At 47.0% G+C, this 13280-nt stretch overlaps 1 protein-coding gene and 1 pseudogene across 1 annotated transcript; one reads left to right on the top strand and one right to left on the bottom strand.

Moving 5' to 3' along the window:
* Positions 1 to 318: 318 nt before the first annotated feature.
* On the bottom strand, positions 319 to 6361 carry klhl6 (kelch-like family member 6). Its single transcript, XM_021579345.2, has 8 exons — positions 5886 to 6361; positions 5615 to 5780; positions 3872 to 4123; positions 3552 to 3749; positions 3201 to 3438; positions 1310 to 1512; positions 943 to 1156; positions 319 to 815 (listed from the first exon to the last, which is right to left on the bottom strand). The coding sequence occupies exons 1-8, from the start codon at positions 6152 to 6154 to the stop codon at positions 517 to 519; spliced, it is 1839 nt and encodes a 612-aa protein (XP_021435020.2). The 5' UTR covers positions 6155 to 6361; the 3' UTR covers positions 319 to 516.
* A 1230-nt stretch (positions 6362 to 7591) lies between these two features.
* Positions 7592 to 13040, top strand: LOC110502076 (annotated as a pseudogene).
* The last annotated feature ends 240 nt before the right edge of the window (positions 13041 to 13280 follow it).

Below are 13280 nucleotides of genomic sequence, written 5' to 3'. Positions count from 1 at the left end.
TTAAGATAGCTAGGTGAGAAAACCACATATCACTGTCACATTTCTCCTCAATTAAGTACTATCAGTAAAGTCAGTGCTAGTAGGAAAAGAGAAGTGTTAGTGAGAGAAGAGAAAGAGTGCGTAGATTCAAGGTAGTTATGAAACCATAATAACCACAAACTGTACATCTGCTGTGAAAGACAGAGAGGGTATAACTGGGTAATGTGGGTGTGAAAACCGTGCAGCACATTAATAGCACATTAATAGATGCCTCTGTGTTCTGACAGAACACTCCCACAATACAGATAGAAAGTCAGCTCATGCAAATGTCATTTTTAGATGTATTTAGTGGTACCGGTTTGAATGTGATATTACACTTTTAATAATGTTATGAGACTACACTCAGCATTACATTTAGTTATTTCACAGACAACTTACAATAATTAAAAAGCCGACACCCACACACAGTCCATGCTCCTCATCCACCTGTGTTTTTCTCCACACATTCATTCTCACACACATAGTCCCAGCTCTCTGTCACACCGACACGGTTGCAGGTGCTATCCTGTGGATGTGCGTGTAGGACTTGTGGAGTGTGACGCTTCCGTGGTGAGAGACACCAAGCGGTAACACACATTCCTCTGTCATTGTGGTTGTGACTGGGTCCCAGCACATCACCGTGGAGATGACCTGGTTCTTTTCGTCACGGCCACCAGTGATGAATAGTTTGTTGTTACAGGCTGCGATGGCGCAGCTCGCCCTCTCGCCCAGCCGGGTCACCATAGACCAGCTGTCTAACTGGGGGGAGTAGCAGTACAGAGCATGCATGGCACCGCCTGGGGAGAGGGGAGGATTGTTACAACAGATACACACACACTGACACACAAATGGACACACACACACAAACACACTCAATATGATTGCACAGGTGAACTGAGAGTAGAACAGGTTTAATCCACTGACCAACTACATAGATGCGTTCCCTGAAGGTGACAGCATTAGTACATTTAGCCTCGATGGGCATGGGTGACCGCAGGCCCCAGCTCTCAGTCCCTGGCTCCCAGCACTGCAGCCTATCAGTGGCCAGCTTCCCGTTGGGCCCTCCCCCGATCGCAAAGATCCACTTATTGAAGCTTGCTGCAGCGAATGAGCTGACGCCCAACAGGAGGGGCGGGGCCTGGAACATGAATCGGAGCAGTTTATGTGTGTGTCTTATGAAACTCTATTTGTCAGATATCTTGTGTAACAACATGTCTCATCAGACAGTCGCTCCAATGCAGAATGACTTTAGTGATCACACCATATAATACATACAGACAGACTGACTGACCGGTGTCCAGCGGTTGTGAAATGTGTCGTAGGCTTCCACGCTGGTGAGTCTCTGAGTCCCATCGAACCCCCCCAGGGCATACACCTTCCCCCCGTGAACTGCCATCTTGTGTCTCCAGCGCCCAGTCACCAGGGGCTCAATGGGGATCCACCTGTCCAGGGCACCGTTGTACTTCCACGCCTCGTGCTGTGTCTCTTTTCCTCCTGCAGCAACAAGATGATGGTGAGAGTGAAAAAGAAGAACAACCATGGTTTGTTGAAGTAAGGGAGGGGAATTTGGCAGGGAAAAGTCACGTTATGCAGGCACATTAACCTTTGCCATCTCACTCGCCAAGTCCCCTTTTGGGAAGTGGGATCATTGTTTTGTCATTGTGGTTATAAACCCATTGCCCGCAAGTCGTCGTGACGCCGTCAAGTTTGCCAACCCCCACCCCTACCTCGTCCGTTGGTTGAGCCTGTTGGTCTGGCCAGTACAGAGGTTGCACATTTTTCCCAGTCTGCCCTGTACTAAGATTGTGCCTGCCCGGTATACAAACATGCATGGCTTGAGATTCGATCTCCGGTAGAGTGTGTGTAGCTAGCTATAGTTTAAATATCAACAGTACTGCCACAGCAGCATAACATTTGATTAACACTTGATAACACTTGATTTACATCATCATCAATATTCAGTCTGTTTGGTTGATACACGCCCCAGAGAGAGGCAGAAAGACAGAGAGGAGCGGCTGCATCAATGACCCTCGCTCCGACCCAACTCCATCCCTTCCTCAGTCGGCACCAGCAACACAGGTAGTCTAGACTCTAGCTAAACACTATATACTAAAATATCCACACATATGCCCTTTTTTCAGTTTAAGCACCTGCCGCGTGAAAGGTTTGTGCACGGCCCTAATGTTAGGACTTAACCTAGGTGTCTGTGACATTTCACTTAGTAGAGGTAACAAAATAGAGCGGCACTTGCCTTAGGAAGAAGGCACCTTGGTATTCTAAAATGATTCATGCATTGTCTCTGGATATGGGGCTGTGTACAATCCCAATGGTGTGTGAATGAGGAATACCACTGCTGTTCTGGATTTATTCCAAAAAGTTAGCACCCCGTATTGTGCTTGCTCTGTCTCCTTCATAGATCTGATAGGACTGGATGGATATAATAAGTAAAGAATCAGAAACTAAGTGGAGCTATTGCTTACATTTACCCCTTTACCTCAGATCCACAAGGAGGAGAAAGTGAGGGAAGATAGGATGCAAGATTGGGTTAGTCAACATTTTGGAATGAAACATAGCCATTGAGTGCTAACCATAGAGAATGATAGAGGACTCTAGATCCCAAAAAACAGTTTAAGCATGGGCAGCACCATTGAGGACGCCACCATTTTGAAATAATCAACTGGGTGGGACTTCCTTAACCTATGGGTTAAGAAATAATCACATAATTCCATTCAGGTCATTAGGAGGGATCAGCCAATTAATTATGTTTGTGAGCGAACATTCCATAACTGCTGGTGTCAGTAAATAACCAAACTTGGCTTTAATCCTGTTCAAACAACACACTCCTGGTGACAGTATGCACCCTTACAGTTCGTTTACCAACTCATAGAAGTAGTAGAAGAAGAAAATCAAAATGCAGATGGCCTCCATGGCGCTTCCTATGCGGTCAAAGATGCCATAATGGGACAGATACAAAGAAGAGTCCTCTATCATTCTCTATGGTACTAAACCCTCCCATGAACAGAAAGCCAATAAATACAGCACTCTCACACAGGAAACCACAGCTGATTGTGAAAACATCCCACACAATGGCCTCCAGCAATATCGTCGCTCCATCTTAGTAATGATGCTCTCAGGGACAAATGCTCAGATGTGAATTTAACAAAACTAGCTGCATCACTCACCGGATATGAACACCTCATTCCGGAAGGTGACACAAGCAAACTCCACCCACTTCCGGTTGTGGGACTCCTCCTCCATCTCTGTGATTGGCAGCTTGGCGACTTCCAGCCGGCTGCGGCGCAGAGGGTCAAGGCAGGTCACAGTGGCAACGAAGCGCTCCTCTTTGGTGCAGCCACCGATGATCATGAACACCTCAGATAGGTAGTGCTGTAAACGAGGCTTGGTACGCTCTGTGACCACCTACACACACACTCAGACACACACGGACAGAGACACATCAAAAATCACATACACACCAACCCAAACTAACATTTATAAACACAAACAGGATACCAGTATGATCACACACACACCTCGTTGCCTGACAGGTGGTAGGTGCGGGCCTCCTGCAGTAGGGTGAAGGCCTCGTCACAGCGGCGAATCAGCTGGTCGGCCTCCACCGTTTCCAGGAAGTAAGCCGGCTCCAGCAGTGGCAGACGCACGTATGACAGAAGACCAGCTAGTAGGAGGCATCTCTCCTCCTCCTTTGCTCGCACCCAGCGCATCAGAGCCTATAGTACAGTAAATATTGGATGGATGGATGGATTTTTGCATTCCTCATAAAGTAAATGAAAAATCTTGTGAAAGGCAAGAAAGTGATGGCTTTTTTAAGGTAATGAAATGTATACTATACCTCAAACACACTCTCCTCCCTTGTCACTCCCAGGTCATCTCTCTTCATAGCGTTCTGCAACGCCCCCGCTGGCAGCTCCAGGTACTCCTCATGCTGAACCACTCTGGAGAACTCTGAAACCAGGTAGTCCTGGACCCTGTCTCTCAGTGCAGGCAATGAGTGGGCCTCAGCCAGACGCAGTACACCTACACAGCTCTCTGGCTGGAGAGAGTCAGCCAGGAACCCTGCACAGGCCTCCACTACACGAGGAAACTGGAGAGAGAAGATGGAGACAGAGAGGGGAGACAGACCGGGAGGGGAGACAGACCGAAAGGGGAGACAGACAGAGAGGCAAGAGATGAAATCAAGATGACAGACAATATTTTTTACCGAACTTAATCTAATTCACTTTTATCTGACTTCAATCGACATTCTCACGCATACTGTCATGCATACACGCACACACACACACACACACATACACCCACACACCCTGTCATCCAGCTGTGAGCCTAATTCAGGCCTGAGTGGAAAACAGATCCTGAGAGTAAACAACAAGAATGACTTTCACTTCCCTGTCTCAACTGTCACCTGATTCAGAGTCATCTTCTGTCTGATGACAAATAAGTAGGAAATATGATGAAGTTTGTGACTGTATGCACTATTTCCACAAGGAGGAAGACCGGGATTTACATGTTCAACAAGTCCCTAAGGTTGTGTTATGAGTTGACAGAAACAGAGGATAGCACCGAGAAGCAGAGATAAAATGACAAAGATGAAGGAAAAAGGCTGAAATATGACTTGTTTCTGCTGCATTTCTCTGGTGTTTCAGTTAAGCAATAAGGCCAGAGGGGGTGTGGTATATGGCCAATATACCACAGCTAAGGGCTGTTCTTAGTTAGACTCAATGTGGAGTACCTGGATACAGCCCTTAGCCGGGGAACATTGCCCATATACCACAAACCCCCGAGGTGCCTTATTGCTATTATAAACTGGTTACCTATGTAATTAGTGCAGTAAACATAAATGTTTTGTCATACCCGTGGTATGATATACCACAGCTGTCATGCAATCAGCATTCAGGGCTCGAACCACCCAGTTTTTAATAGTGTTTATACAGTATTTATTCAGTACAGGTGCATCAAAGCTGGGACCGAGAGACTGAAAAACAGCTTCTATCTCAAGGCCATCAGACTGTTAAACAGCCACCACTAACATTGAGTGGCTGCTGCCAACACACTGACTCAACTCCAGCCACTTTAATAATGGGAATTGATGGGAAATGATGTAAAATATATCACTAGCCACTTTAAACAATGCTACCTAATATAATGTTTACATACCCTACATTACTCATCTCATATGTATATGTATATACTGTACTCTATCATCTACTGCATCTTTATGTAATACATGTATCACTAGCCACTTTAACTATGCCACTTTGTTTACATACTCATCTCATATGTATATACTGCACTCAATGCCATCTACTGTATCTTGCCTATGCCGCTCTGTACCATCACTCATTCATATATCTTTATGTACATATTCTTATCCCCTTACACTTGTGTCCATAAGGTAGTAGTTTTGGAATTGTTAGCTAGATTACTTGTTGGTTATTACTGCATTGTCGGAACTAGAAGCACAAGCATTTCGCTACACTCGCATTAACATCTGCTAACCATGTGTATGTGACAAATAACATTTGATTTGATTTGATATGGAGTTTACGCAGCGTTGCGCTGCCATTAGTAGACTCACCTGGAACAGGCTGGCGGCCTCCAGTGTTCTCTGGACGTTGGTGTGTGTGATGGTGGCTCGGCTAGTATAGGTGTAGTCCAGTAGAGTCTTCATGGTCTCACTGTCCACCCCTTTAATCTCCACCTGCTTCTCATGACTCTCTCTCAGACCACTGCAGAACATCGCCCTGGACACACACATAATGTTCTCTAAGCATTATAGCTTGACAACGTTGTGAAATAAACATCTGAGGTCATTCTACAGCTATGGAAGAGAGTGTGTGTGCATGTACCTATAGTAGTGGCTGGCGGCGGCGAGCACAGCTCTGTGGCAGGGGAAGTCCTGTTCCTGAACTCGCAGAGTCACGTCGGTCAGCTCTCCACTCACACGAAGCGTCTCCATTCCCCTCTGAAGCTCCACAGACAGGCCTCCATCTTCCCAACGCATCCCACTTCCATCACCCCCTTCACCCTCTTCTTCAGGGTCAGAGCCCTCTCTGGGGGTTTTCTCTGAGGGCCCAGACAGAGGGGTGTCGGTGGTCCTCTCCAACGAGTCACTCATCCTCACAATGAGAGCCCCATTAACAACACACAACACAAACTCCTATCTCCGCAGACACGCACATACTGCGGGACACACTCAACACACAACTTTGCATACTTTTCCCAGAGAATGGAGACAATACACACCAGCCCTTGAACGCACATTCACCACAGCACAGAACGTAACAGTGTGTGTGAGTGTGTTTATCATCTCTTCCTGTCAGGTCCTCTGTAATACTTCCCGTTCCTGGTGCTGGTGCTTTGTGATTGGTGGATGTTATGTGGTATATGATGAAACATCGTTCCTGTTCTAGATCCCTTCCTCAACTGCCAATCCCTAGAACTGGCAGTTGGACAACTCTACACTCTCTTACTCTACCTAGCACACACAAACGCACACACACATACATGTACACACACACATGCACACACACACACACGCACACACACATACACGCACACACACATGCACGCACACACACACGCATGCACGCACGCACACACACATATGCACGTACTCTGCTTTGCGTTGTACCCTTGGCCGTGGTATATTGGCCATATCCCCCCTGTGGTTTTACTGTTTCATTATAGATGTAATAATCTGTGCAGGGCCTATCTTCCATTTCATGACCCTTGTGAACAAGTAAGTTATTGTCTCATTCAGCATTGAGGCAGTCTGAATAGTAGCAGCTGCAGTAATAGTTAAAGTCCACACAGTTGCACTACTGAGCCATGCAGCCCAAGCTCACTAAACTATAGTAGCATGTTGTATGTAGTATGTCGTATCATCATGCCCTTTTCTCACAATATGTTTTCCCGTTTTCCACTAGATGGCAGTGTCAGTTCAACGTTGATGTGATGACAGTTTTGGATCATTTCATGCTGAGACACAGGTGCAATAATAATACTGAGATTGGTTTACAATGGGGCTGTAATGGATTGATATAGGCATCTTCTCTCTGTAATGTTATTCTGAGCCTTTGTGATAAGACTCAGAGGCAGACGGCATATAGAACACAGGTGTGCGCACACACACACACACACACACACACACACACACACACACACACACACACACACGGGCACACACACGGGCACACACAGACACGGGCACACACACGGGCACAGGCACAGACATACACACACACACACTTACAGTAGTATGCCCGTTTAATATGCATGTGTTTCCATTGTATCTGTCCCCATAGTGCCTGCGTGTTCTGTTCATTTCAGTTGTCCCTCTAACCACATATTTTGCTTCTTCTCAGTCTGTCTTTAGGAAGAAGAAAAAGCAATATTATTAGAACCCACATATTACAGACACACAGACAGACTGACAGACAGATTAGGTAAGGCGGAGGTGTCTGACTTCAGATAACTTCTACTGGTGTGTAGTTGATACAGCTGTGTGCTTGGTGTGTAGTTTGGCCTGGCGTGTTGGTCAATTTTGGGCAGGATGGGTTGCGTCAAGCAGTACCAGTGGAGGACCAGTCTCCTGTTCTTCTTGAGTGGACTCATCCAATGGGGTAAGAGTACCATCAGGTCTACACACACCCCTCCACTCCTACCCAGGGTTACTTTTTAGTTTGCAAAATAAAAAGAACATTATGCACATTAAAGTACATAGAAATGTAATATGTAACAACATTTTGTGCAGATTGTCAGTTCTCTTTTACTATTAGCAAAGTGAAAAGTGTTGAGTTGCATTTTAGTGTCCTTTTATCAGATGATGGGGTGGACTGTTGAAATGGCCACAGTTCTAAATCAGTGTTTCTAAAACCTGTTTTCTACATGGTTGGTCTGCTGATGAAATGTTATGAAATAGCCTTGGCATAACAGCCAACGTCTACTGGGAATGAGTCACATGATGTTTCTGCTTTCATCAAACAGGCGCTATGAAAACAATTAATTGAACACAAACCCTGACGCTGGAAGATGATTTCTGTCAGATGGCAATGTTGCAGCAGTTATTACACATTTTGATTTGCAGCACATTCAAACCTCCTCTACAGCAGGTTTTAGCCTTTGAGCTGGAGCTGTGTCTGTTCTCAAACTACTACAGTTGAGACATAACTTTGGCGATATGAATGCAGTTTTCTTAGTTTATTGACAAGAGGAGGACAGTGCAGACTGAAACCATGAAAAACATTTGAAGCCAGAAATACTTGTCTGAGAATATCATCTTCCTCTTTTTTCTTATGTTCTCCATCTAGGCGGGGCTACGGTGCTTGTGGAGGTGCAGTCTGGCCCTCTGTATCGTGTGATTGGCTACCCTTTCTTCATGTCCTGCAACGTGAGTAGTTTCTCTAACCAGGCAGCCCGGCAGGACTTCAGAATCTCCATCTACAAGCCAAACAGACCCACCTGTGAAATACAGATCATCAGCACAGACGACAACAACTATGCCATGGCGTCCGCGTCAGGGGCGGTGGCATCACTCTGGAGTGCCGGTCAGTGACTTCGGTCCTCTTCCACGTGAAGAGTCTGGAGGAGGGGAACGAGGGCGAGTATGAGTGCCTCACCCCAAACTCAGAGTTAGAATATAACGGGACGTACAATGCTAATGCCACATTGAAGGGTAATGTTATTTTTTACTGCCTAAATGACACTACCTTCTTTGTCTGCCATATCTGTATAATTCACAAACCATTACTTAACTAACTCTGGTTACTTGAACTTAATCTGACAATCACATTAACCCCTGCCTACTGTAGTGTTGATATCCATCCCTCAAGTCCTATTTGCATAGTGATCAAGGACACCCTGACCACCTCCTACACTGGCCACGCTTCCTTCAGCCTGTCAGAGGGGGTTGCCCTAACCCTGCAATGCCTCGCTTCCAGCAACACCTTCCAGCACACCCACCTGTCCGTCACCTGGTATCTCCATGGAGACGGGAGGCCTTGCCCCACCCCATCATCTCTCTGGACTGTGATTTGACGGTGAGTCTGGGTCAGGGGTTTGAAGGACGGTACCAGGCAGTGTTCATTGGTCTGGACATGCTGGAGGAGGCCACATACAGGCTGAAGATGGCCAGGATTTAGCTGTCCGATGCAGGGAGGATCTACTGCCATGCCCAGGAGTGGATCCAAGACCCAGACCTGAGCTGGTACCCAATCTCCCATAAAGACGCACAGGCAACCACGTTGCCAGATTGGGCCAACTGGCATCCTGTCTGTGGGGCCGGAGTACGGTGGGAGAGAGAGCGGGGGCGAGCTGAGAGCTGTGCGGACGGGGGAGAAGACACACCTGCTTACCCTGCGGCCCGTCAGAACCCAGGACTAGGGAGTGTACCACTGCAGGGCCTGGTCACAGGAGAGGGATAGGAACGGGCTCTTCACACAGGGACCCAGCCAGGAGTCAACCACCGAGCCTATCACCATCAGAGCTATAGGTGAGTGACCTGACACTGAGCAGAATCAAAGCTACAGGTGAGTAATCTAGTAAGAAGCCAATCAGAATCAAAGCTACAAGTGAGTAATCTTGCAAGAAGCAAATCCAAATCAGAACTACAGATGAGTCATCAGGCCCTGAGTCAGAGTTAGAGGGTGTGTTTGAGTTGTAAAGCTATTGAAGATGAGTACAGACAGACGTCGACAGGGGAGATGCATCCACTGTAGTGGTTTTCAAACAGCAAGGCTCAGATCAATATGGCGGTGTGAACACACGTAGCTGTCTTTGTTTATGAAGGTTTTTCTCTACAATGTCGAAATAACCCGTTTAGAGCCTCCATATCACACACTGACAAACTGTACTGTACAGGTATCAAATATCCATTAATTTGTATATACCCACTGTATACATGAAATTGCGGCAAAGTTAGTTCCAGTTCCAGCCACGTCTTTGGTAACGTTTGTGTGGGTCCGGCAAAAACACTGTAATAATTGGTTGACAATAGAGCCTCCCACAGTGCAGGCGATGGCTGCAGGATTTTTATTTATTTTATTTTATGTCACCTTTATTTATATTGACTGTACGTTTGTTTATCCCATGTGTAACTCTATCCCATGTGTATTGTTTGTGTCGCACTGCTTTGCTCTATCTTGGCCAGGTCGCAGTTATAAATGAGAACTTGTAATCAAGTTTTATCCCCATAACGCAACACATTTTGACTTTGAAAGGCGACTTGACAAAACCGATACACTATAAATGCACCCAATGTAATGCTGTAGGTGTTTCATCAGCTTCCCGAATGGCTGCTACATCAAGCAACAACAGAACCTCAATATCCTCAATAACTTTAGTTTGTGCATTGACCTGACTCTGACCTCTGTTATTACACATGTACCACACAAACACTTCCCACACTCAGCACCTTCTTTTTTTCTGTTCTCAGAGAGAGGTTTGGCCGTTGCCATGGAGAACCAGAAGGTGAGCGTTGACGAAGGGGACGAGCTACAACTCGCCTGTAGAGTGAGCGGGGTCAAGGGTCAGCTCTCCGTCCCCTGGAAATACAGATCAGCCTCCACGACAATGGGCCCTTCCGTAATGTCACCAACCAAAGCCGGGTGGGTGTGATGGAACCGGGGGCAGAGTTGGGGCAGTGAAACGTACGTACCATGCGTCCCACAGCAGACACATTCACCCTAGAGCTGAGTGAGGTTAAGCCCTCTGACGCAGGAGCCTATCGGTGCACTGTATACGAGTGGACCACATAAACCAATGGTAATGCCAAGAAAACCAGCAGCCAATCACAAGACTGCATCGTGGAGGTCCGTCCCGTGGGTAAGAGCACTGTGTGTGTGTGTGAGAGAGAGAGAGAGAGAGAGAGAGTGTGTGTGTGTGTCACCCTGGTGGTCAAACATAACAGAAAAGTGAAAACTAAACATTTGTTTGCCTCATTGATTTCCATGAATATTTAATTTAACTCGGCACAGATTCATTCTTCAAGTTATTGGAGACAGTGTTGGTATATTAACTGAGACATGTAGCATGAGGTAAGCTTTCAGCTCCCACATTATCTATGTAGAAATCAATAACTTTATGGCTGACCACTGTTGTCTCACATGTCAGATGGATTCGATTGAATCTCCTTGCCCTTACAACCACTAGTAGAGTTGGCCCTAAAAAACCTGACAGTTGTCATCAGTGATATGTCAGCATTGTCCTCGGCCTGCAGAGTCTCTGATAAGGGTGGACCTGAAGAGTTGCAGTATTGAGGTGACAGGGGGGTTTGAGGTGGAGCTGGTGTGTGTCGGGTTCGAGGGCCCTCCCTCCCGGTCACTGTGACCTGGAGCAGCGCGAGGGGGGGTCGGCCCCGGACAACATCCTGACACTGTTGCACACCGGTGACATCATGTGGCGCGGTGACCAGAGTAACTACCAGTTGAGGGTGACCACCAGCAAGGGGGAAGTGCATCACATCCTCTGCATCATCAGAGCAAGCCGCGGGGAGGCAGGGTGCTATCAGTGTGTGATCTCAGTGTTCCTGCAAGGGAGACACAGGAATCCGCAGAACTCCAACCTGCTGGCTGTGTTGGTCCAGACTCTAGGTAGGTAAGGTCAAAGGTTACAGGTCAACCTGGGGTTAGGATCTCAGCCTCCATCACACTTTCTTTATCTTTATCTCTCTCTCTCTCTTCCAGAGGGTGTACTTACCCTGTCCTCTAGCCCCTCCCCTCTGGATCAGACCATCAACGCAGTCATACAGACGGAATGCTCCGTTGTCAAGGCAACTTCTAACTCATCCCGCTTCGCTGTCACCTGGTTGGCCCAGAAGAAGGGGGTGGGGAACCAGACCGTCCTCAGCTCAGACCGCGATGCAGTGATAACACTAGGGGCGGAATTAGGCACAGAACAGCGAATCAGTATGAGAAGACGTGAGAGGTGTAGCTTCGAACTAACCATTCGACAAGCCCGTAGCTGGGACAGGGGGAGGTACTACTGTGTGGTGGAGGAGTGGCTACAGGATCCTCACGGCGTATGGTACAAGCTACTACATGGTACAAGCTCCTCTTCTGCAGCTATGGAACTCCGCCTACAAGAGACGGGTGAATTATCCTGATGACAAGGCAACAAAATACTGCATCGGTAGAAGAACATGCAATGTATATCAGATCTATAGAGTATCTTGTTGTGCTAATTTGCAGTTTGTCTGACTTGAGTCTCTCTCTTTCTGTCTCTATGTCTCTCTCTCCCAGTGAGTGACCTCAGTGTTAACAAGACAGATCTGGACATGGAGGTCAGAGATGGGAAGCGGGTGGAGCTGACCAGCACTTTGACCTCAGGTGACCCTGCCTCTCTCTACGCACTCACCTGGTTCTACATGAGGCGTGGCTCCTCCTCCTCTCACAGGGTGACCCTGGTGATTCTAGGCCATGATGGCACCCTGAAATACCCAGATGACAACCAAGGGCTCCAGGCCCAGAAGGGGAGGCTGATCTTCTCCAGGAACACTCATGGTACCTTTCTGCTGGGTCTACAGGGAGCTCGTCAGGATGACAGTGGAGTTTACCAGTGCAATGTGGATCAGTACAAGTACAGTCATGACGGCAACTGGGAATGTAGTGCCTCCAACCAATCAGGCAGAACCAACCTCACTGTATGACGACCAATAGGTATGATGTCATAATTTATGAGTCCATGATGTCGGACTATACAAATACAACTGAATCACAATCTGTTGGTTTTTATCTTACCTTCCTCTGTTCTCTCCCTCTCCAGAACTTGAGTCTGAGTTGCTGTCTGAATCAGAATTCCCCACTGGATTAGTTATACTCATCTTCATCCCTCTTGTCTGTATCCTGGCAATTGTCATCATGATGCTGTCAATCAAGCTGAAGGGGCGGGGTTCAGCTGGAAACAAGAAACACGCCAACTCTCTGTGGGTGGAGGAAAACCCACTGAAGCCATGCCCAGAAGAATGAGAACAGAGGAGAGGTGAGGAGGGAGATAGAGAGAGGATGAGAAGAGCTAAGGAAATAGGAGGAGCACATAAGAGAGGAGAAGAAATTAGGGGAGAAAAGGAGAGGATGTGAGATGGGGAGGGATGATAAGATGGGGAAGGGGGGATAAGTGAGAGAATAGGAAAGGAGATAAGTGAGAGAATAGGAAAGGAGATAAGTGAGAGCTGAGCAGCATTCAAACTTGTTTCATTTTTATGTGATCGATTTTTAATTCCAAGCAGATTTTTACTTGTTAACACA

Source organism: Oncorhynchus mykiss, chromosome 22 (assembly GCF_013265735.2).
Source record: "Oncorhynchus mykiss isolate Arlee chromosome 22, USDA_OmykA_1.1, whole genome shotgun sequence".
NCBI classification, from domain to species: Eukaryota; Metazoa; Chordata; class Actinopteri; order Salmoniformes; family Salmonidae; genus Oncorhynchus; species Oncorhynchus mykiss.
The sequence above is the reverse complement of the archived record's forward strand: the minus strand, read 5'-3'. Positions and strand labels throughout refer to the sequence as shown.

Coding starts and splice junctions, on each gene's coding strand:
- klhl6 (XM_021579345.2), bottom strand. CDS start 6,154: ATGAGTGACTCGTTGGAGAGGACCACCGACACCCCTCTGTCTGGGCCC. Junction 3,750..3,871: donor GGGAGGAGAGTGTGTTTGAG/GTATAGTATACA, acceptor ACTGTACTATAG/GCTCTGATGCGCTGGGTGCG. Junction 3,439..3,551: donor ACCACCTGTCAGGCAACGAG/GTGTGTGTGTGA, acceptor GTGTGTGTGTAG/GTGGTCACAGAGCGTACCAA.